Here is a 22,845-nt window from a genome sequence, read left to right on the forward strand (position 1 = left end):
CTTTGTCCAACATGTACGAGAAGCTCTCTGCGTTGAATAAGGTATATTTGATGTGTCGTCTGTTCAATCTAGAGATGGACGAAGGTGCTTCTATGACAAATCAAATCAATGAAATCAATAGGATCATGACTCAATTGAGCTCAGTGAAAATGAAATTTGATGACGAGGTAAAAGTTTTAATTCTGTCATCTTTTCTATTTGAAAGTTGGAGTGCAACTGTGACTGTAGTCAGGAATTCGTCTGGTTCGAAAATGTTAAAACTTCAAGAGATCCAAGATTTGATTCTTAGCGAGAACATTCGCAAAAAAGAGTTGGATGAATCTTCGGAAACTGCCTTGAATTCTGAAGGCAGTGGGAGAAGAAATGGACGAAGTCGGAACCACAACCATGGTAGATCAAAGTCAGAGGGATAAGCAAATTGAAATCTCATGGTGAAATAATCTGCTAGAATTGTGAAAAGAAGAATGAGATTGCAGAGCCCAAAAGAATAAAATTTAGTATCAGAATCAAGCGGAAGAGAAACCTGTGAATGCAATCTTTGAATCTTGTCCATGATGCCTTAATTTTGAGTGTTAGTAGTCCGATTGAGTATTGGACTCTAGACGCGGATGCATTGTTTTCCTCTACTTCGTGGGGAGAAGGACATTAGAAATGTTGAAAGTTGTGTACGGCGCTCACTTTAGTACTAAAATTTTTTTTCGGATCACTTAAGTGCCAACTCCGATCTGAATCACCGGAAATCCGACATGATAATATTTTATTAATTTCTTAGTCTTACGTGGCTCATCGGCGTGCCCAGTCAGCATATAACCCATAAACGACATCGTCTAAAAGTTGAAACTAGTGATCGTTAAGTGCCAAATTTTGTTTAAAGTGATCACTTCAGTGCCAATAGTTGTTAAAAAAGATCACCTCAATGCTAGTCGGATTGTACAACATCATTTTGGATGTCCATGTGGACTAGATTTTTTTTTAAAATTTGCCAAGTCATATTAAAATTTTTAATTATAAATGCCACGTAATCAATTTGGTCTAAATTTGTACTTAAGTGATTGCTTTTTCTCTGATTTGGCACTTAATTGATCGTGTTTTCTCTGATTTGGCACTTAAGAGATCCAAAAAAAACTGTCATTAAAGTGAGCGCCGTACACAACTTTTGGCAAATATGCTCCCGGCTTTAAGAGAAATTTGATCTCCGTAGGTTAATTAGATAGCATAGGATATAGAAATATTTTTAGGATGACTAGTGGAAGATTATCAAAGGTGCTATGATTTTAGTACAAGGAACAAATTTGGGAAACACTATACATGACTGAAAGCATGAGAGAACTAATAGTAGTTGTTCATTTGGAAACTGATTCTACATTGGTACACTGCAGGCTTGGACACGAGCTAAAAGGGGATGAAGGTGTTAGCATCAAAAGAAAAACTGCTTGATTTGAAATCCAAAGATATTGGTCTATGTGAGGATTGTACTAATAGTAGTTGTTCACTTGGAAACTGATTCTAAATTGGTACACCGCAGGCTTGGACACATGAGCTAAAAGGGGATGAAGGTGTTAGCATCAAAAGAAAAGCTGCTTGATTTGAAATCCAAAGATATTGGTATATGTGAGGATTATGCTCTGGGCAAGTAAAAACGTGTCAGTTTTTTGAATATTGGGAGAGAACCAAAGAAAGGAAAATTAGAGTTCATACTTATGTTAGGATAATTATAAAAAAAAGTCCGAAACCTATAGTACATATGCTAATTCAGTCATAAATATTTCAATTTGACCAATCTAATCCTAAACATTTTGACTACTTGCTAATATAGTCCTTCTGATCAACTTTGACTAGCAATCGCTAACGTGGACGCTAGCCATCCTACGTGGTATAGCCAGCGACGGTCAATGAGGAAGTTCACAATTTTGCAACTATTTAATGAATTTTCTGAATTTTTAAAATTTTTGAATTTTTTTCTTTTTATTATTCACTATGGCCAGCGACAATTGCTAGGGTCTCAGCGATGGCCATGACTAGTGGCCGGCTAGTGCTTTGTGGCCCTCGCCTTGCCAGCCACAATGGAAAGAAAAAGAGAGAAGAAAAAAAGGAAAAAAAATAGAAATTAAAAAAAAATTTAGACAAGCTTTAACGAAAATTACAAAAATTATCTATGTTAGCATCAGTCGTGGCATGTAAGACGACCGACTCCATGTCAGTGATTTCTGGTCAAAATTGGTTGGAAGGACTACATTGGCAAATTGTTAAAAGATTTACGACTAAATTAACCAAATTGAAAGGTTTAGGACTGAATTGGCATATGCACAATAGGTTTAGGACTTTTTTTTGGTAATTTTCCCCATAGATGTCTAGGGCCAGCCCTTATGTAATCCCATGGAGGCTCGCGCTACTACATCACGTTCATTGATGACTCCACTAAAAAGGTGTGAGTTTATTTTCTGAAACATAAATATGATGTGTTTGCTACTTTTAAAAGATGGAAAGTTGAAGTAGACACTGGCATGAATATTAAATGTCTAAGGTTTGACGATGGTGGTGAGTATGATAGATAGCGAGGAGTTCAAGTAGTTTTGTGCAGAGGATGGAAACGGTTCCCAAAAGACCATAATGAAACGGAATTGCTTAGAGGATGAACATAACTCTGAATGAGCATACAAGAGATATGAGGATGTGTACATGATTAATCAAGAAGTTTTGAGTGGATAAAGTTAACACAATAGCGTATCTAATTGACAAAGGTCCTTCTGTTCCACTCGATTTCAAGCTACTAGAAGAAGAATGGACTGGAAAGAAGATGGATTTTTCACATCTGCAGTTTTTGGTTGTGTTTCGTATGTCCGCATATATTTGAAAATAGAGATAAGCTTGACGTAAAAGCTAGAAAATATTTTTTTCATTGGAAATGGTTCTGAATATTTTGGCTATTGGTTTTGGGATGAACAAAATAGAAAAATAGTGAACTCAAACGATGTTACATTTAGTGAAAGCATGTTGTATGAGGACAAATCTATGACAGAATCTAGTGTGAGGAAACAAACAGAAGAGATTAGAGAGATTGAAGAGGGTTCGCAAGAATGTTCTTGTTAGACATCCTAAAACTGTTGCAGTGAACTCGGATAAAAAATCGAAACAAAAACCACCTACACATGAACCCACTTTGAGAAGATCTAGCAGAATATATAAACCGGTTAGTGGTATTCTCTAGCATCGCCTTATTTGCTTTAACTTATGCTGGTCAACCAGAATATATTTCAAAAGCAATGCAAGTTGAAAATTTTGTCATGTGGGTGTCGGCAATGTAGGATGGGTTGGATTCACTGAAAAGAACAAAACTTGGGGTTAACTCGGTTACTAGATGGGGAAGAAGGTACTGTAGAAGAAGTGTGTATTCCGTGTCAATGAAGAACTTGATGGCAAGAGGTACAAAACAAGGTCAATAGTAAGGATTAATACCACCATTTACCCAAAACTAATTTTCATGTCATAAAATCTTCCGAATTGGTACAGTTGTGCCACATTTAACCTAAATTAACCACTGCTAGTGTCTTACATTGGACCTGTCAAACAGGTGGGTCGGATTTAGATCGGGTCATAAATGGTTTGACCCAAATTCACCCATTGAACCCATTTATGACCCAATTAATGCAATGCAAATTTATCGACCCAGACTTGACCCCGATCTGTATTGCTAAAACACTTTCATATTTAACCAAATATAGAAAAACTTGTTTATTATGATTTTTTTTTTAAAAATGTATTACTAAAACACTTTCATGCTATTTGATAATTTTTATAATTTTTTGAGTTTTTGAATTTTTTATATATATATTTTTCTTTTTCTTTCTTTGTCTTTCTTTTTTTTTTTTTTTAAATCCGGCGAGGTCCATGGAGATCGGCGATAGCAACGGCCGGCAGTGGTGGAGACCGACGACCAGTAACAGAGACTAGCAACGGCAACGATTGATGGCGGCGACCAGTGATGACTAGCGGCGGCAACCGACGACTCAAGAAGGCGGGGACTGGCAACCGGAGACGACGGTGACCGTTGACCACTGGAGACTAGTGGCTACTAGCGATGATCGGTGGCGATCAGCGATGGCGGAAAACGGCAGTTCAAGTTAATAAATTATATTTGTCCCCAAAAGAAAGTTAATAAGTTAAATTGGTCATATGGGTTTGTTAAATGGGTTGAGTATGGGTTTGTTACAAACCCATATAAACTTAGGCTTTAATCTTTCAAACCTATTTTGACCCATTTTAAAATTTTAAGTGACCCATTTCAACATGGGCCTACTAAATTTGAGTTAATAAATTGGTTTGTGACCCATATTACCACCTCTATCTTACGTAGGACAGCCGATGATGATTGAATTGCCACGTCAGCAATTTCCAGTAAAAGTTCATTGGAAGGATTATATTGGAATTTCGCATAAAGATTCAGGATTGAATTGACATCCGTGTAACATGTTTAGGATTGATTTGATAATTTTTCCGATTTTGTAATGAACACTACAGATATCTATTTACCTTATATCACCCTCTAAGTTGCACAATTTGTATATTAGCAACAACAATATGGATTCTAGAGTAATGACTTATAAATTCGATTTTTACGAAGAACTCATGTTTCTACAACATAAACATAGATCTCGGACTTCATTTTCACATAATGACGGCCTAGATATGTGTAGATATGGGATTCACTTTGAGAACGCAACGGTCTAAGACACGCTTAGATCGTAAAGTTCATTTTGACAGCACAACGACCTTAAACATGCATAAATTCCGAATTTCAATTCGACAGTATAACAACCTCATCACCAGATCTAGGGTTTATATTGACAGAGGAGCACTTTAAATGTGCATATTGTTTTATAAATAACGATTAGAGAGATTGAGAGTCGTACCTTTCTTTGGGCTAAACTGCGGTACGTGTGATCATGAAAAGACAGTGACTAACAGCTTCCTTTGGTGAATGAAAATGACAAGAGAATGTGTGCACCTCCTCTTCAAATGTTGGTGGCGAATAATCATTCTCGGATGGCTTATAAGCTAATAAAATAAGTCCTTTGTTCTTCGTAACGTTGGAAGTATAAAGAAATGTTTGGTTCTTTTCATAACCAAACCAAATAAAAAAAAGTTGTCACGAGACAAATTAGTTCGATATCTCAATACCATGAATGTTGGTATATCAATCAAATTAAGGTTGATAATTTCGAGTAAAAGTTGGTAAGTTTAATACGTAAGTATCCCACAAAAATGAATGTTGTTAGATCATTAACGTGGTTGGTAATTTTAGGAGTATAAACATATGTTGGTATTTCTCAATACCAAGCAACATAAAAAGTTGGTTGATGACTTAAGTCGGTATTCTAATGTGACGAATGTTGGTATAAACGAAAGCTAGTGACTTCAAAGGTATTGGCATGCCATAAGAATAGGGGGGCGTTTGGCAACTTACCAAATAGTAAAAATTTCTATCCTTTTGCTCCTAGAATCAGTTTGGGAACAGAAATCCATTTGTTAAAATTTTTGTGCCCGGGCACAAATTTGCAAAAAATTCTTCCCAGAATCAATTTTGGAACAGAATCAAGAAGCAAAAAAAAGTAGCTTCTTGATTCTAGAACAAATTTTTCATTTCTGATTCTTCTTGGTTTTCTTCTTTCTTTTTTTATTTGTCCTTCATCTTCTTCTCGGCCCGCCACCGGCGACTGGCCACCGATGACCAGCGACCGGCCAGGGCCGGCGAGGGTGGCCCTCGCCGCCCCCGGCAACGGCGAGGTCGGCCTTGCTCAGATCTGGCGAGGCCGACCTTCCCGTCGCTACCCCCGGCGACGGCGAGGTCGGCCTCGCCTTGGCCTGGCGAGGCTCGACCTCGCCGTTGCGACCGGCGAGGCTGGCGGCGAGGGCCGCGACTCCCTCGCCGGCCATGGCCAAGGAAAAAACGGAAAAAAAAAGAAAGAAATATTAAATAATTTAAAATATTATTAATAAAAAGAAATTTTGTGTAGTTACCAAACGCATTTATGTTCTTTTTCTATTCTAAGAATAGAAATTTTGGACAGTTACCAAACGCCTTCAAATACTTAGAAATTGTTCCCGGGTACAGAATAAAAAAGAATAATTTCTGAGCAGAATCTGTTCCCGGGCACAAAATGGTTGCCATGTGCAGCCTAAATGTAGGTAGATTATTAAAGTAATGGGTAATCTTTGAAGTATAAAAAAGTGTCGTACTTTTCAAATCTAACAAAATAAAATGTTGATAGGTGACTTAAATTAGTAAGTATCTTAATGTGATAGTTTCTACATCAGTCAAATTAGGGTTGACAATTTCGAAAAAAAGTTCTTAACTTCAAATGCATTGGTAAGTCATCGAAATAAATGGTGGTGAGTTATTAAAGTAGTAAATAATCTTGAAAATATAAAGAAATATCGTTACTTATCAAAATCAAGCAAGAAAAAAAATTGGCAAAGGTATAAAGTTAGCATTAATGAGACGAATATCAGTACATTAATTGAATTACAATGGAACACACAAATGATCTCTGAACTTTGGTCCAATGTATAATGTGGTCTCTGAACCTCAAATTTGTTCAATTTAATCCTTGAACTTTAGTTTAATATGTAATGTGGTCCCTGAACTTTTCATTTGTTCAATGTGGTATCTGAACTTTTGGACATGTTCAATTTAGTCGCTGAACTATATGAAAATATTCAATGTTGCCCCTGATCTTGAAAAAATGGAAAGATGACATTCAACATTTACATATAATTCAGAGACTGCATTGAACACATACCAAAAGTCCAAGGATCACATTGAATAAATTAAAAGTTCAGAGATCATATTGCACATTAAATTAAAGTTCATAGACCATATTGAACAAAATCAAAAATTCAGGGACCACATTATACATTGGACCAAAGTTCATGGATCATTTATGTCATTATCCCTATTAAAATTGATAATTTTGAATAAAAGTTGGTAACTTCATTACGTTGATAACCCCTAAAGATAAACATTGGTACATTGTCGCGCTGCACCTTTTTCGGGCACGTTAAGGAGGTACTTCCATTTGTCATGAATGGGAAAACTGTCCCCGAACGGGCTACTAAGTTCCGATATGGATATTTTGCCCAAACGTCCCACAGACGTCCTACAGACATCTCATTACTAGACAAATGGGGGGTTTCTCCCAGACCATACCTCACGTGATAGCGGGTTGTAATTTTTGTCTTTATATCCAATCTATGTTTTTAATTTAGAGTCGCCACTAGTCATTATTGGTAGGTTGACTAGAAACCTAATGGGGGTACGGGAGAAATACCACGATTCCACGAATCAGAGATTATGAATACAGGGACTTGGTTACGCTAATGATCCCAAGCCGAGATCCTTAACGCCCTTTCGATACCTAAAACGATATGATGTGTCTAACGTGCTACACGAGTTTCCGAGGTCTATCTACTAATACTAACCATTCTAAATGTGAGAACCCATTCAATCAATATAAGCAATACAATCAATTGCAATCAAACAAAACAATCATAATTTGGGTCTCTAAAATGAAAGTCAATTCAAAATACCCAAACCCTAGTAAAGCCCTAAAGGCTTATTCATTTGACGATGTGTGTTGTTTTAGGGTTTTAGGTTTTTTTAGGGGAAAAAACCTCTAAACTAAGGATTTTCTAAAAATGCCGATTAGACACCTCTAAAAATTCTAATTTCACTTGCAAAGGTTGGCCACAATGTTTTTGGGTCATTCTGTGAATTTTTGAAATTTTTGAAATTTTTGATTTTTTTAATTTTTTTTGAAAATCTATTTTCCGAGAGTTATTTTTTACTTTTTTTTTGTTTTTATGGAATTTCCAAAATTTTAAGATTTTTTATGGATATTTCAGAATTTTCAAATTTTTATCTATTTTCTGAAATTTTTATGATTTTTTTAATTTTTTTAGAAATTTTCTGAATTTTATATTTTTATGAATTTCTGAATTTTTTCTAATATTTTTTAGGATTTTTCTGAATTTTCTGTTTTTAGGATTTCCTAGAATTTTTTAAGGATTTTTTTTTTCTGGATTTTCTATTTTTATTTTTTTAGAATTTTTTGTATTTTCATAATTTTTTATTATTTTTTTTTTAAATTTTCCCGCCAGGGGTTGAACCAAACCGGACGGCACCGGTGCTGGTCACTGCCCCGGCGAGACACGACACCAAAACGGTGCCATTTCGAGACTTTCTCTTTGGGACAATTAGTCGAGCAGCTGGTGGACACAATTTCAAGCTTAGTGTTTTTGAGGCCGCCGGTTCGGATCAATCTCCAGTGACCTTCCGGTGATGTTTTGACCATTTCACTTGATTTAGTGTTGAGTCCATGTTAACCTTTATCAAACTAGCCTGACTAGCTCGCTGTCAGACTGCCGCCGGCCGGCGAAAAACTGATCTAAATACCCGAAGTCATTATTGACCTAAACAAGCTTCTCCAAGCTTCAAATCCTTATTCTAATCGCCCTAGCAGTCTAAACCGATCAAAATCAACATCAGAGCATCAATCAAGGTGAGAATCAACTAACTTGAGTGGCCTATGGCCACAAGAGGCGTTCCGGTGAGGTCAAGGAAGCTTCGATGAAGTTCAACAATGGTGGCCGACTCGTTTAATGCACATTTAACGATCCAAAATGCAATTAAACAACACAAATATGATTAGAAACATGTTTTGAGCATTAAGAAACTCAAAATCATAAAAAAAATTACACGATCAAGCACGGTAAAGCTCAAATACATAATCTGGAATTTTGTAAAAACTGTGATCATGACTGAACTTTACTTGTTTTGTTTGAGCTTGATTCTGAATTTCTGAACCGAACGGCAACTGTAGAGTCCTTCCCTATCACTTGAACTCCAAGACAGTGGCCTTGGCTTCACCAGAATAGCTTTGGACACGCCGCCCGAGCTTGATTTTCAGGCGTTGGCAACCAGCTCCGGCACAGGTTTTCCAAGTGAGGAGGTTCACCGTCGATTTGCCGGCGTTTTTCTCACTGGAAAAACACCAATCACTTAGTTCTTGGAACCTCAACACACCTTCGTTGCTCAGACTCTCTCTAACTTTCTCTTTCTCTCTCTCTGGAATATCATTGAACGTCTGGCCTGCACGGATAATGATTTTTTCCTCTCTTTGTAACTTGATTTCCCGCCCAAAGTTGGTTATCAACGACTCCAAATTGGTTAGATCGAATTTTCGATGCCAGTTGGAGATTCTCCAGCTGGAATTGGAGATTAACACATGCTCATTTGGCTGGATTAAGTCGGCGAAGAGTTGGGCACGAGCTGATTTTTCTGGGTTTAGAATGCTTGAAGCGAGTCGGGTGAGGGAGAAGGCCGACCCGGGTCGATCCGACCAACCCGGCAGACCCAGGTTGGTCTAAATTCACAAATTCGACCCGATTTTAACCCCATTTTCCAATTTTAACCCCAAAATTGGATTCCTCATCACATTTTGTATCCAAATATGTGATTTGTCCTAATTTTTGTCACAATTAAACCCAAAATTTTCAAATTGCAAAATCCGGGTCACTAGAGTTCTATTCAATCCAGTACTTAAATGACCTGATTGAGAAAAATTGATGCCAAAATTGGATTGCCCATGACTGATTAACCTTAGAAATGATGGTCTCATGATTCGACAATTTCAAATTGATAATGATCCCCAATTTGAGCTAAAAATCCCTAATTTTCAATTGGATTTTAGGGCTTTTTGATATCTTTAGTAAATTGTGCAATTGGAGCGATCATTATATAATTCAAGGTTCCAGGATCCTTTGTTGTGAAGACACTATAGCCTAGAAATGACTCAATTGATTTTTTCATTCAATTTGGGCTTGCTTTTACCCAATTTTTGGAAACAACACATTCCCAATTGAAATTTTCTAAAATTGATGATGTATTAATGAAATTGGATTTAAAATAAGACTAATGACTATTTTTATGGAATTTTTGGACTCCATTTGCTATTTTTCTTGATTTTCACTCTTATTTTGATCAAAAGAAATTAAAGAAAAATTCAGGAAAATTTTTAAAAATTTATTTTTGGTTTAGAAATAGGTTCCTAAGCTTGGCCAAAATTTCTAATTCTAATTTTGCGATTTTTGGAAAAATTTAAAAAATGAGTTAAAAATCAGGTGTCAACATACATCATTAAAACATATGGTAGATTTCGATTTATAAATTAATGGCGGTACTTGTCGAAACCTGTTCTTTACTAACACATGACCGGGTGAGCAATTTGCCACCTCATGTTCACGATGTACTAGCACGAAGCTCTGTTCTATATGGAGTGCTATGGAACGCTAGCAATCTGCTGTCCATTCATGCCTATAATCACAATAATCCTGAATTGCAAGTACTTCTTGGTTAACCGTAGAAAGGTCTATCAAATGATTACAGAAGAAACCAGATGCGTATATTGAATACCGATTCCGCGCAGTTACAATCCGATGCTTTAGAAGGTCACACCTGTAGGAAATAAACAGAACATTTCGCACTGCCAATGTATCTTTTCATCCTTTTCTCTCATCTGTGAGATTCGGTTACTTCTGCCAAAAGAATGACAGATTTTTGTGCTGCAAAGTTCATCCAGTTTTATGATCTACTGAGGTATAATGGTGGCCTTCCCGGGGAAAGGCCACGACCCGGTTTTCGCACTGGATTCGGAAAAAGGAAAAGTAAAGCCGAATGGAATGTACTTATGCGACGATCCACATGAAGAATGTAGCCCAGAATGTGAGGCTCAAGGATGCTACAGCGTATGTCCATAACAAAATGATTGAACATTCACTCTCGCCGGCTTCCAGCAGCTGGGTGATTGTACCTGCAACAATTTCCCAAGCCAAAATCAGTGCTAGAGCCAATGCTGCACTGGATCGTTCCAGTCCTAATCGGGTCGTTCTGCTAGAAGGCGAGATTGACATGACAATGTTCGTGTTTCCAAGAGATTGCACAAGTTACTTGGGTCTGCTAAGAGAATGTTGGCAAATGGATAAATTGTTTCCACCAATCACAAACAGAGAGAGAGAGAGAGAGAGAGAGAGAGATGACCTACCGACATTCATTGCGGGTGGAAGGGCATATTGAAGCATGAGGGTAAACTGATATAGTGCATCTGATCCGACCATGCCATAATGTTGAGCAGCTTTAACGATACCGATACCGATCAATGGCAAGGCAATATACCTGATCGTGATAACTCCTATAATAACTACGGGACTAACATTCGATCTCTTCAAACCTGATTCGTCAAACAGAATAAGATGATTTTTGTATGGGTGCAATCACTCAGATCCTGGAAGTGCTGGTAAAGGTTCAAGCTTAAGATAAATCAAACCCGCCTTCAAACTTTACCTTTTAAAAGATTGGCTCCAATTATCAGAGTGATACATGGAATTGCAGCCCCCCTGTGCAGCATACATAGAAGTAATCAGAGGACATGAAATTTCTTTTTTAAATAGGCAAGAAACAGAAATGTGGAATTTCATGCAATAGGCACTGGTTACTGAAAACCAAGTTACTTTGATGAGGAGCAGAACAAACTATTGTCATGAATATCTTACCCTATCAAATTCGTTGCAGTGTAGATCACGCGCAGAGGAGCATCATCACCAATTATGAGTTTCCGGATTGGAGATGCTACTCCAATGATGGAACCGATAATCTGAAGAAGAAAAATATGAAGAAGCCACGTTATTGAATGTTTGTTGCTGGCACGAGTTGCTACATGAGGAACGGATGGCATGCTACTTGCCATTTCACTAAACTTCAAAGCATTTAAACACTATACAGAGAGCTGTGTCTTAAATGTCTCGTGAGACGTGTCTTCAATGCCTACACAGTTATATGGTTAGAGAGACGATGAAGGGAGACGAGTTAAATCTTGTGAGACGTCATCTCTTTGGCTTTCTGATCTTTCTTTGATTGCACAACGCCCTAGAGTATAAAGCACAAGTCAGCTGGAAAATGCAAGAGGCCAGTGAGGCTGATAGACGACTCAAATGATATTGAGTCTGTCATGCTTCGAGTCGTAACATTTACTTTTGCAGACAATAAACAGTCACTTCCGAGTCCTTTTACAGGCACAAAGTCTAAACTAATTTCAGCAGATTTTTATTAATATCATGCAGATCATATTCACGGTGACTTGGAATCTTAATAAGCAGGAGAAACAGAATGCAGTCTTATACATCCCGATAACATTCTAACACATCCTCTGAAAAATTGGAAACCGATGTCATAAACCATCTATTTGAAGCTGTGAGAAGTAAGCCTGAAATAGCAATGTCCAACTACGCTAACTTCGCTTGGCCAACAAAAGAGTGCTGTAATTTTGTATCCTTTTGACTTGCTTTGATGAATGTATACTAATTGAAACTGGCAGAACAAAACAGGCAGTATGAGCATACCACTGCAATTGTAGAAGGTGCAAACAACTTCTTTACGTCAATATGCTCTGTAATAGTTGTCATATGCTGCCTGATCTTCTTCAGGAATGATATCTAACAAAAGTATCATTACGCAAGAAAGTTAAATTCATCAAGGTTGCATAACCTCATAGGACATTTATATAATACACTAGGGATAGAGAAGTATCTTTATGCAAAGGGTATAACAGAGGTGGTTGCTTTTTATTGGAGAATACGTACATATCAAATGATTAGCACCATATGGAAACAGAATTTAACACTGGAGGTTGTTTGCAGTAAAGTTGTACGATGAACATGAATAAGTTATAACAAAAGGGAAGCATGAGCTTAGAAGGTAGTGATAATATTCCAGATGCTTTGGTACTCTCCTGACGTTTTACCAATTTCAGATGATTGCAGTTGATAAAATTTTAAGACCTAGATATAAGGTAAGCATAACAAGGAAAAACTGTCTCTCTGAGTACCGTCTTCTGACACGATCCATTATCAACTTCTTGAATAGCATTTGGAGAAATGGAATGAGATACATATAAACTTCCTTCAGGATTATTACTGAAAATGCCTTCTTTAAGGATTAACTCACAATCATACTTGCGATTCATCAAAAAACTTCAGTAGATTTTTGGTTGGATGATACAGTCAATTTGCAAATTGACATATGGAGGAGAAATTTCTTCAGAATACTACTTCAGGATGAGACATTCAACCAATTATAGGCCAAAACCGTCCAACTAAAGATCTGTCTTTTAAAATCGAAGTCATCGAAGAACTCAAAGTCAAGAACCTTTGTTTTTCCGTCGAACCTCGTTTGATAAATTTCATCTTGGCTAATGCAGTCCTTAGGGCTTGGAGAATCGTCTGGAGCAAGTAATGGTTCCGTGATGATCTCTGGAAGTCCACCTGAAGTTACTCCATCAGCATTTAGGCTCGCTGTGGAGTCCTTCGGGTCCGTTTCTTCAGCTGTCTTCTCTGCAGATATCCTCATGAGTGTGTACACATAGGACCATATGTACACAGCGCCTATCTGAAAATGAAAATTGAGATGATTGAATTACTAAGATGAAAAGGACTGTATAGAGAACTAAAAGTAGCAAATTATATGCAAGTTTTGGTAAATGTTGGCATACTTTCTATTGGTAGTATGATCTATCTGTCTCTTCGTTACCAAGTTAGATAAGACAGAGCAAATATATTACTTGGACTATCCACCAGTTACGGCAATTTGATCGGCGAACAATGGCTACTTGAAAGTACAGTTGGAGGAATTTAAGGAAAAAGACAAAAGTATAATAGAAAGGAATACCGCCATAGACAGGGTAGCATATGCCTCGCCATTAGTAGAGCAGGTGGATGAATCTCCAAATGGACTGTTTGTCTCGGCGCAGACAGCGGGAATTATAACCAAGGGCAAGTTTCCCAAGTTTCCTAAGAACAATGAACAACGAACTATGGTGGTAAATCGCAAAAATAAAAAAGGTGAACCGAATTTCAGAACGATCATATCTCTTCAAATAATATGCTTTCTGGATTTGTAAAATTGAAATATTTTCAGTCCGCTATAACAATATAATCAGGAAGAGAATGTTCCATATACACATACCTGCTGCACAACAACCGATGACAAGGCTTCGGAGATACGGGGGAGTCCCTGTGAGTTTTATCAGTACCCAAGCAAGAGCCGAGCCAATAATGAATGTGAGAAGAATGTTCACCGGCATGAACCATCTGAAACAATTAAAGGGCAAAGATTTCATCAGCTCTTGTACTAGGATGTTTTCAGAAGCTTCAAAGGGGGTTAAACTCACAAAGTAACCAAACTGCTGAGTGTAAGTGTGTCGGCCAAGTTGCTTCCTATCAACGACGGAGTGAATAGGTAGAACACCAACTGCTCATGAATAATTGAATCAGTACAGACTATGGCCGTTAAGGACCCTCGAATAACATGCAGTCCATTCAGTTTTATTTTTATTAGATGTGAACGTGAAGGCGAAGAACAAAACTAGAAAAGGAGGTAAAAGGAAAGGGGGAGGAAGATATGCTCAGTACCAATTTAATTGTGAATGGAGAGACATCAAAACTGACCTATTCGTTGCCTACCAATACTTCCACAATTCAGTAAGCAAAATTACAAGAGGATTATCAAGCAATGACCTATTCATTGCCTACCATGAAACCCGAAACAGCTCCCTTACAATAGAAAGGCCATGAAGCAAATGAAGGATCTCTCTCTCATTATTATCTTTTCACATACAATGATGTCGACCATTCGGAAATTGCAGACTAGCAAAAACCTTTCCTGATTCCCATCATTGTTGAACATAACAGCAGAGAAGCATACTGATTACTAAAGAACTCTTTGGAAGTTTCAGAATTCTATGCCTACTCTCTGTATTTACAGAAACAAGTATCTAACAATTTCCTATTATCTCCTTAAGGGAAATTGGCACATACAGTTTTCAGAAGGTGAAGATGATTGAAAGTAAACTTTACACGAGTGGTCTTGAAGCGGCATCAACCACAAATGAGGTGAAAAAGGTGGAGTTCAAGTCACTTAAAAAATTTGACACTGGCTTTTTGCTAAGTTGTCAAGACACAAGCAGGTAATCATTCCATGAAATACTTCTTGAAAAATGAAGTTATAAAACAAGGATGCTGAATGAGGAGAAGAATTACTTCAAAATACAGCGGTTACACACAGAGAACTCACATTATTCATGTGTTGCTTTGCATCGTGCCCCAACAGATTCACACGGTTGAACGCAAGAAATGAGCCAACAGCAGTAACCAAGAGTACTTTCAGAACTGGCATCAAGGCCACGACGAACAGATCGAGAACACCCATTGAAACTGTTTCTTTCAACCTCAAGTATTGCTGTGATATAACGGATCTGGCAATTAAATTAATGCAAAAATAATCATAGAAATAAACGAGGAACAATAAAGAACGGCAGAGATTTACGTGATTCGATCCGAATGTCGGTACTTATTCCACTGAGAGAGCTAGCAACAGATAACCTACCAATCAGTCGGAGAATTGCAGAGTTACAATTACTCACATGCTCGAGTATTTCCTACACTCCAATTATATCTAAATCCCCAGTGTTCAACCTCACAGAGAATTACCTCACCGCCTGAAACACTTATGTTTCCACAAAGGACACGCCACAATTTGGCGTAGAATCCTTTGCACAAATCGCCGTTTGGAGCTTCCTTCATGAGCGGCTCAAAGAAGTCTCATTGTGCGTCCACTGTGCGGTGGTGGCTGGAGAAGAAAATCAAAACAGAACGCACGTCTTTTTATTGTTCTTTAACCTCACACACCATCTAACCGCACTATTCTATGTACTTTACTGGAAGCAGGATATCAATCTTTAATTGGTCAAAACCTTCGAGTCTCTCAGGTCAGCAACAACTTTCCTTATTTAAATTCACCCGCCAAGCAAATCCAAAATTACCATTTGAAAGATAGGCAAGAAAAATCAAGGTGACTCTTTCTCTTACCCCTCATCTAACACGGGTCAGTCTACATCCTCCAAACGGGTCTCATGACATTAATCTAACAAGTATAATCTACAAACCTAATTAAGAAAGAGAACGAGAGATAACTCAGATGTCTCATGAAAACTATCATAGCATTTCTGATGCTGCGTTTGTATTTTGCTTTCACTGCTTCAAATGGTCCACATAAAAGGAACATTCTTCAGCTTCCAAACTTCCCACAGCACAGACAATTTCTACATACAAACATGCGGATTCATGATTGTGTGCTCGTGAAGCGCGACACCGCGATCCAAATTACATGCTCTGGATCAAGGTTGCAGCTGAAAATTCTGATCTCTTTCAGGAAAAAAAACATTGACTATGCCATCACGTAGAGCACGAAAACACACATTCACGACACCCAAACATGTAAAGAAAGTTGGGGATATTTATGCAAAGGAACTAGTGAGAAAGGATGCATTCACTCACTCGCAATTCTTGCATAAATTCAAGCGTTCGTGGGCTTGACTGATTTTAGAAGGTTGCATTAGCCTTTCTATGGAAGCTCTCTGCAAACTAATGAAAATGCTAAATTTAGTAGACGTTTGCTTCGAAGAAAGATGCTCTTCTCTGATGCTCGCAACAGGTTGATATATAGATTAAGGTTGCAGTGGAGTAGTGGAAAAGTTGGAATCGAACACTTACCTTTAGTCAACAGTCGATGATTGCCAGCATGTAGCCAAAATACGCAAAATACTGCTGGTACCACGGCACTTGGTGTCTTCAGACGTCAACTGCCAGTCAGTCTAAGGCAGAAATTTTTTTTCAGTTCACAACGTTCAAGCTTGCCCCAGAAAAGTTGAGAGATTTCATGTAGGTGGGTCCACCAGTCTGTCGTCAAAATTGAATGCGGAAGAAGAACGTGCAAAAGTGGACAGAGAAACAAAATGAGGAACAATAATGGACATTAAAGGTTTATGTAGTTTATTTCTAGTGTAGAAACCTACATTAACAGTGAGCCAACAATCAATAATCTATTAATAAATCCCAGAACTACATGATTACAATTGAATGTAAATATTTTGCACAAATCAACATGTGTCTCAGCTCTTCTTCTCTGCTTCTCACTTGACTTTATCTTTTGACGAGAGCTCCTCTTCTTACGTAGAGTATCTCGCGGTGAAGCAGAAAGAGTTGCAATGAATGGCCATCATGAATAATGATGAGCCATCATTGCAACTTTCTTGTCCTTTTCTTTTGACATAATGACATAAATAATTTTTGGATTATGACCTAATATATCATGTAGTTCCTGAACTTTTAATTTGTTCAATGTAATCCCTGAACTTTAACTTAATGTGTAATATAGTCCTTAAAATTTTAATTTGTTTAATGTGATCCCTGGACTTTTGAAATATGTTTAATATAATTCCTAAACTATATGAAAATATTCAATATTGTCCTTCTATTAATTCAAATTTAGGTACAACATTAAATATTTTCAATTAAATTGAATATCTATCAAAAGTCCAAGGACCGCGTTAAATAAATTAAAAGTTTAAGAACGACATTGCATATTGAGCTAAAATTTGGTAAACACATGAACAAACTAAAAGTTTAAGGATTATATTATACATTGAGCCAAAATTCAGAAACTATTTGTATCGTTTTTTCTTTTGTTATCTAAGAGCTCTTCTACAGCATGGGAGCACTCCCTTAGCCTTCATGTGTGGCCATCTTGAGATGTAATTATGAGCCATCATGAAGGAGATTATTCTTCCTTCATCTTTGATAAGACGAAACCTTCCTTATCCTATTCTTTTTGTTTTCTTTCATAGTAAAAATGTCCATAATAATGCTTCTATTTTGTGTGTTCATCATGTTGGAAAAATTTGTTAGATAACATGGAAAAATAAGAATAATTGTTGGAAATCCATTGAAAAAGATAATAAAATAATATCAATGTCTGATGCGTGATAGTCACTGTCCTTAAGGATAATTCCGCCCTTGGAGTACGAAACTCGGTGCGTAAAGCTCTAGCGACTATCTTCCCAAGATACAATAAACATTCTTCTATACTCTGTACTGAATATTAGAAGGAAACAGGAACAACGTTATGTGTATAACCCCGTAAAGAAAGGAAAGATATAAAAGAAAAAACAAAGAATATTCTTGTTTTGATATGTATATATATCACTTTCCAATTATGCTCAAAGTAATAATTTATAGGTACAAGAAAGAGAGCCATTAAGAAAGAGGAAAAAGCCGTTAAGAAACCCTTATAAAGCAATTGGTAATTATTAAAAGTGACCGTTATATGGCCGTTATAAAATAATAGAGGCTTTATGAAGAATTAAATCAAACGTTACAAACCCGTTATATGGCCGTTGCAAAATTGTTACAAAATGATAACTTTATAGCAATCGCAAATTATAACCAATATTTCAAAACTGCTGAAATATCTAACAATCCCCCACATATTTCAAAAGGTTTTGAAATGAAAACATAAAATAATGCTAGGTTATTTGAGTGTAATGCATCGGAACTGGTCCTTGTTAGGCTATGAACCAGCCCTAGAAAGAATGAAATATAATTCACAAAATCATTGGTGAAGTTGGAAACTTCTATAAACCAATAATTCCTTTTCTGAATTATGATTTTCACCAATCACATTACACTTCCCACAAAGTTTGTTGTTCAACGCGGTTTTGCGCTAATAGGCCATAGCGTGCTTGGTTTATTCATAAGTGCTCTAGAGAATATCGCCAATAATTCTCGTAGGAGCGGACCCACTCCACACTTATATATGTGATTCCATCAAGTGTATACTGCATTTTGATACACTACTAACAAAGGCTATGGAATTCACTAAGAGCTTAGCTCAGCCTCAATTTCCTTGTAGTCTTGCGCTATTCTCATCTTAGGAGGGACAAAAAAAATAATTTAATAGTGCATCATAGATCAACAAGTGACTTGTTATTAGCCATATGAACCTAATTCATGGGATTGCCAATTACCTAAGTTGGGTTACCATCACTGCTGATTTTCTTCAACTGGCTTGTCCCATTCCCTTCAATGTATAGTTAGAGGATCGGCCAAAATTACTTCTGACTTAACATAATCGATGGACATAATTCCATCTTCAATCAGTTGTAGTACCACATTACGTCTCAATCGGATGTGTCTCTTTTTACCATTGAAAGTTTCGTTCTTTGCAATGGATATTGCCTCTTGGCAATCACAATGTCTAGACATAGAAGGTGTCATTTCATTCCTAAAGGAAATCTGCTAAGAAATTTTTCAACTACTCAGTCTCATTTTAAAATGTGAGTTTTTGAGAAGAATTTTCTCTTTCTCAAGAACTTGAGCAGTTCTCAAATCACCAAGATAAATATTTTCTTCTCCTTCCTCTACCAAAGTGTAGGAGGATAAAGCATTATGTTCTCAACATATATGCCTGGTAACACTTGAGTTTATCACCCATTCTTTCACATTAGCCACAATATTGGCTTCGGAGTGACCACATCAATTGCCTTATCAGATCATCTGCCAAATTAGCAAGATTGTCATTTCCCTCACAATTTTTATGTAATTGATTTCCAAGTTACATCACCTCCATAAAGATAAACTCATATCTTATAGTGGATTTTGTCTCATTTGAATAGATTCAGTTGAGATCACTGTATCATTCTAATAAAGTGGAAAATCCACTATGTAAAATGCCATCGTTATATATTCACATGGCTACAATTCTCACGAAATAATTCCGTTGACATGAAAATTGATCTCACCTGGTGTTCATTTCCAGTCATGGAGTCTTGGACTTATGTCTCTTCACACTGACCTTTACTCAAATCAGCTAGACATACAAGTTCACTGATGATGGCATAATACCCACACATTCATTCCAAGAAAAAATTTCACTAGGCTACTCTTATTCCAATAAAAAGTAGCTCGAAGGAGTAAGTATTAGTAAGGACAAATTGGCCTCTACCAAACCAAACACCAGGTACTCTTCAACACTAAATGGTATAGCAGAGTAGAAAATCTGTTGCTTTGCCAAAACAATTATGGAAGCGGCATCATGAGCTCGATCAATCTCACATTCATACACATAAAACAGAACATCAATTCCTAGAGAACATTTTATATGAAAGCACATTTCACAAGTTATACATTCACATGTCGGTAGCATCAATTGCACATCATGCCAACATTTTCACGCTTTCCATCCACAATGACATTCTGTTCACTCTCAACATTATAAACATGCATAATTGATCATAATTTGCAATTTAGCGTATTAATGCGAACACATATACAGTGAATATGCTAAACGACTATTAACTAATTCATAGCAAAAACTAAATATAGAGATCCCTACCACAAAGGCACAAATTTTTCACTGAGATCTAGAGAAGATTGAATTACATGGATTAGGCATGTCTTGATTCATTTAAATAGCCTTCCGATGTTCTTTAATAGCTTCTCTAAACCCATCTGCAACATCTCAAAAATTAAACTAGCATCCGGCAGTACAAGAAAAGAACCATGATCAATGTGGTCCTGAAAGTATATTCTTTTTTTTATTAATATATAGACATCACCAAAAACGTCTCAACAATGCATACTCAATGCAAAACATGTAACCAATTTAATTATGCAATAAAAAGCTATGGCGAGCGAGGGCATCGCAGCCCTCGCCCAAAGTCGGCAAGGGCAACGATGCCCTAGTCCAGAGCCGGCGAGGGTCGGCCGGCCACCTTCGCCGGCCCTAACTTCAAAACCTAGAAAAAAATAGAGAAAAGAAAAGAAAAACATAAAAAGTTCAGAAATTATTAAAACATTGTATAAAAATATCCACGTCAGCGCCACGTGGCCGCCCGACGTCCATGTCAACGATTTCCGGTCAAAATTGGCTGGATGGACTTAATTGACAAGAAATGAAAAGTTTTAGGATTCAATTGGCAAAGTTAAAAAGTTTAGAATTGAATTGGTAAAAGTGCAATAGATTTAAAATTTTTTGGACAATTTTCTCCCACTGTACGTGCACCACTTCTTTTATAGTAACTTCTTCTCTCGCATTAAATGCGTCCCACCCACTCCTTGCACATTTATTTTCCATCTCCCAACGCTCCAATTAGGGACTAGGCCACTCCAGTTGGTCCGACGGGAGGGCCGACCAGCGGTGTTCGATGTGATTCTTTCAAAATTTGTCATGTATTTAAAAAAAAAAATTCACGTAAAGTATTTATGTCTACCCATTCCTAACGTTATAATGTGTGGATTATTTTGCTTGCTCAGGTTAAACTCTTGTTAGTCATCGATCACAATGTACAAAGGATCATCCTGATTTTTTGGAACTTGATCTAAGCGTCTCAACAACTAATTTGATTGAGTAGATTAAACTGCGGCACAATTCGCCACAAGGAATGTGCGATTTTGTTTTGACCAGTTGCGAGTGTCAAGGATTTTGTTGATAAGTGCATAAAGGGAATTAATAAGTACCTATAACTAAGGAAATTGTGCGATTTTAAATTAAATAGTTAATACCACGATAAACTCTAAATTGGTACACATGTGACAAATTTACCTAAACTAATTTTTTGACCACAAAAAACCCTAAACTGGTACATCTGTGATAAATTTACCCCAAACTAATTTTTTGACCACTAAAAATCCCAAACTGGTACACCTGTGACAAATTTTCCCTCCATTAAATTGGGTTAATACCACGAAAAATCATAAATCGACAAATTTGTGACAAATTGAGGGGCAAAACCGTAAATTGGTACACCCGTCAGCTGCCACGTGTCACAAAACTCAGCAATTTGAAGGTAAAATTTAACGGAAACTAATCGAGGGTAAATTTGTCATAGGTGTATTAATTTAGGGTTTTTGATGCTTAAAAAATTAGTTTTGGATAAATTTATCATAGATATACTAGTTTGAAATTTTTTATCGTATTAACCTTAAATTTAATATGATTAATAAGTTTCCTGCGAATATTCGTTATCATCGTCCTTATGACAACTATGTGACTGGACTTGAAAAGTAGAACTGTAGGAACCGCAATTATGGATGCTTGACGGTGTGATGATTTTTTGTTTTTTTACGTATATTACGGGTGAAAAACATCTGGATCACCTTGACATTTGCTTCTCAAAATATCAGTAGGGCCAATAAGAAACTAAGTATTTTCTCGTCCTAGGTTTATCATGTGAGGATGACTTCCATAACTTCCTTCTACTTTAATCTCTTGAGTCCAGCTATATTTAGGATAATTATCGACATATCGTAAAGTCAGCTATATTAATTAAGTTTTCAATGATATATTCAATATCTGATCCTATAGTTGTTCAAAGAATAAGTAATCGTCTGTTATCCTAGTGATCTACTACTTAAAAGAACACATATATATAGAATAAAGGCAAAGTAAGTTTCATTGAGCTTTAGCTCTTACGACTGATGAAGGATGATAGCAGTAGTGCACCATTGACATCATTGGCAACTTAGCATTATCTCGATCGTCACTTGAGATTGCTCTTCTTTGGATGGTCGGCAACCTCACAAATTCATGGGAATAAATGCCCATTTACACCTAAATTTATTTGTGAGAATGCTAATTCAGTTCTAAACTTTCAAATTTTATGAATAGTCCAAACGTTTGCATAAAATTCCAATATACTCCTTCTAGCAAATTGCCAATGAAAATCGTTGACGTGACGTAGGCTGTCCTACATGGCACGCTGACATTGACAACTTGTGGATCGCCACGTCATCAATTTTCGATCGCAATTGACCGAAAGGACTATATGGAAATTTCGCATAAAGGTTTAGAACTGCATTTGCAAAACTGTATAAAGTTTAGGACTAAATTGTCATATGTAC

At 36.9% G+C, this 22,845-nt stretch overlaps 1 protein-coding gene across 5 annotated transcripts; it reads right to left on the reverse strand.

The window, feature by feature from the left end:
* Positions 1–10,435: 10,435 nt before the first annotated feature.
* Positions 10,436–16,599, reverse strand: LOC115692570 (protein PIN-LIKES 3-like). 5 transcript variants are annotated; one of them, XM_030619472.2, is made up of 12 exons: positions 16,444–16,599; positions 15,598–15,736; positions 15,182–15,346; positions 14,280–14,359; positions 14,075–14,199; positions 13,778–13,899; positions 13,259–13,498; positions 12,454–12,546; positions 11,608–11,708; positions 11,399–11,451; positions 11,100–11,285; positions 10,436–10,868 (listed from the first exon to the last, which is right to left on the reverse strand). In XM_030619472.2, the coding sequence occupies exons 2-12, from the start codon at positions 15,688–15,690 to the stop codon at positions 10,744–10,746; spliced, it is 1,383 nt and encodes a 460-aa protein (XP_030475332.1). In that variant the 5' UTR covers positions 15,691–15,736; positions 16,444–16,599; the 3' UTR covers positions 10,436–10,743. The 5 variants fall into 5 exon arrangements, with proteins under 5 accessions (XP_030475332.1, XP_030475330.1, XP_030475336.1 ...); XM_030619470.2 differs by having other exon boundaries at positions 16,440–16,593; XM_030619476.2 differs by lacking the exon at positions 16,444–16,599 and adding an exon at positions 15,434–15,489 and having other exon boundaries at positions 15,603–15,738.
* Between the last annotated feature and the right edge of the window lie 6,246 nt (positions 16,600–22,845).

This window comes from Syzygium oleosum, unplaced genomic scaffold, assembly GCF_021117445.2.
Source record: "Syzygium oleosum isolate NSW1041296 unplaced genomic scaffold, Sole_v2.1 Sole_v2.39, whole genome shotgun sequence".
In the NCBI taxonomy this organism is placed as follows: Eukaryota; Viridiplantae; Streptophyta; class Magnoliopsida; order Myrtales; family Myrtaceae; genus Syzygium; species Syzygium oleosum.

Excerpts from the sequence above, each read along its gene's own strand:
- LOC115692570 (XM_030619472.2), bottom strand. The coding sequence starts at position 15,690 with ATGAAGGAAGCTCCAAACGGCGATTTGTGCAAAGGATTCTACGCCAAA. Across the intron at positions 15,347-15,597 it reads TAAGTGTTTCAGGCGGTGAG|CAATACTTGAGGTTGAAAGA; the intron begins GTAATTCTCTGT and ends GTTATATCACAG. Across the intron at positions 13,499-13,777 it reads ATGCTACCCTGTCTATGGCG|ATAGGCGCTGTGTACATATG; the intron begins GTATTCCTTTCT and ends TTTCATTTTCAG.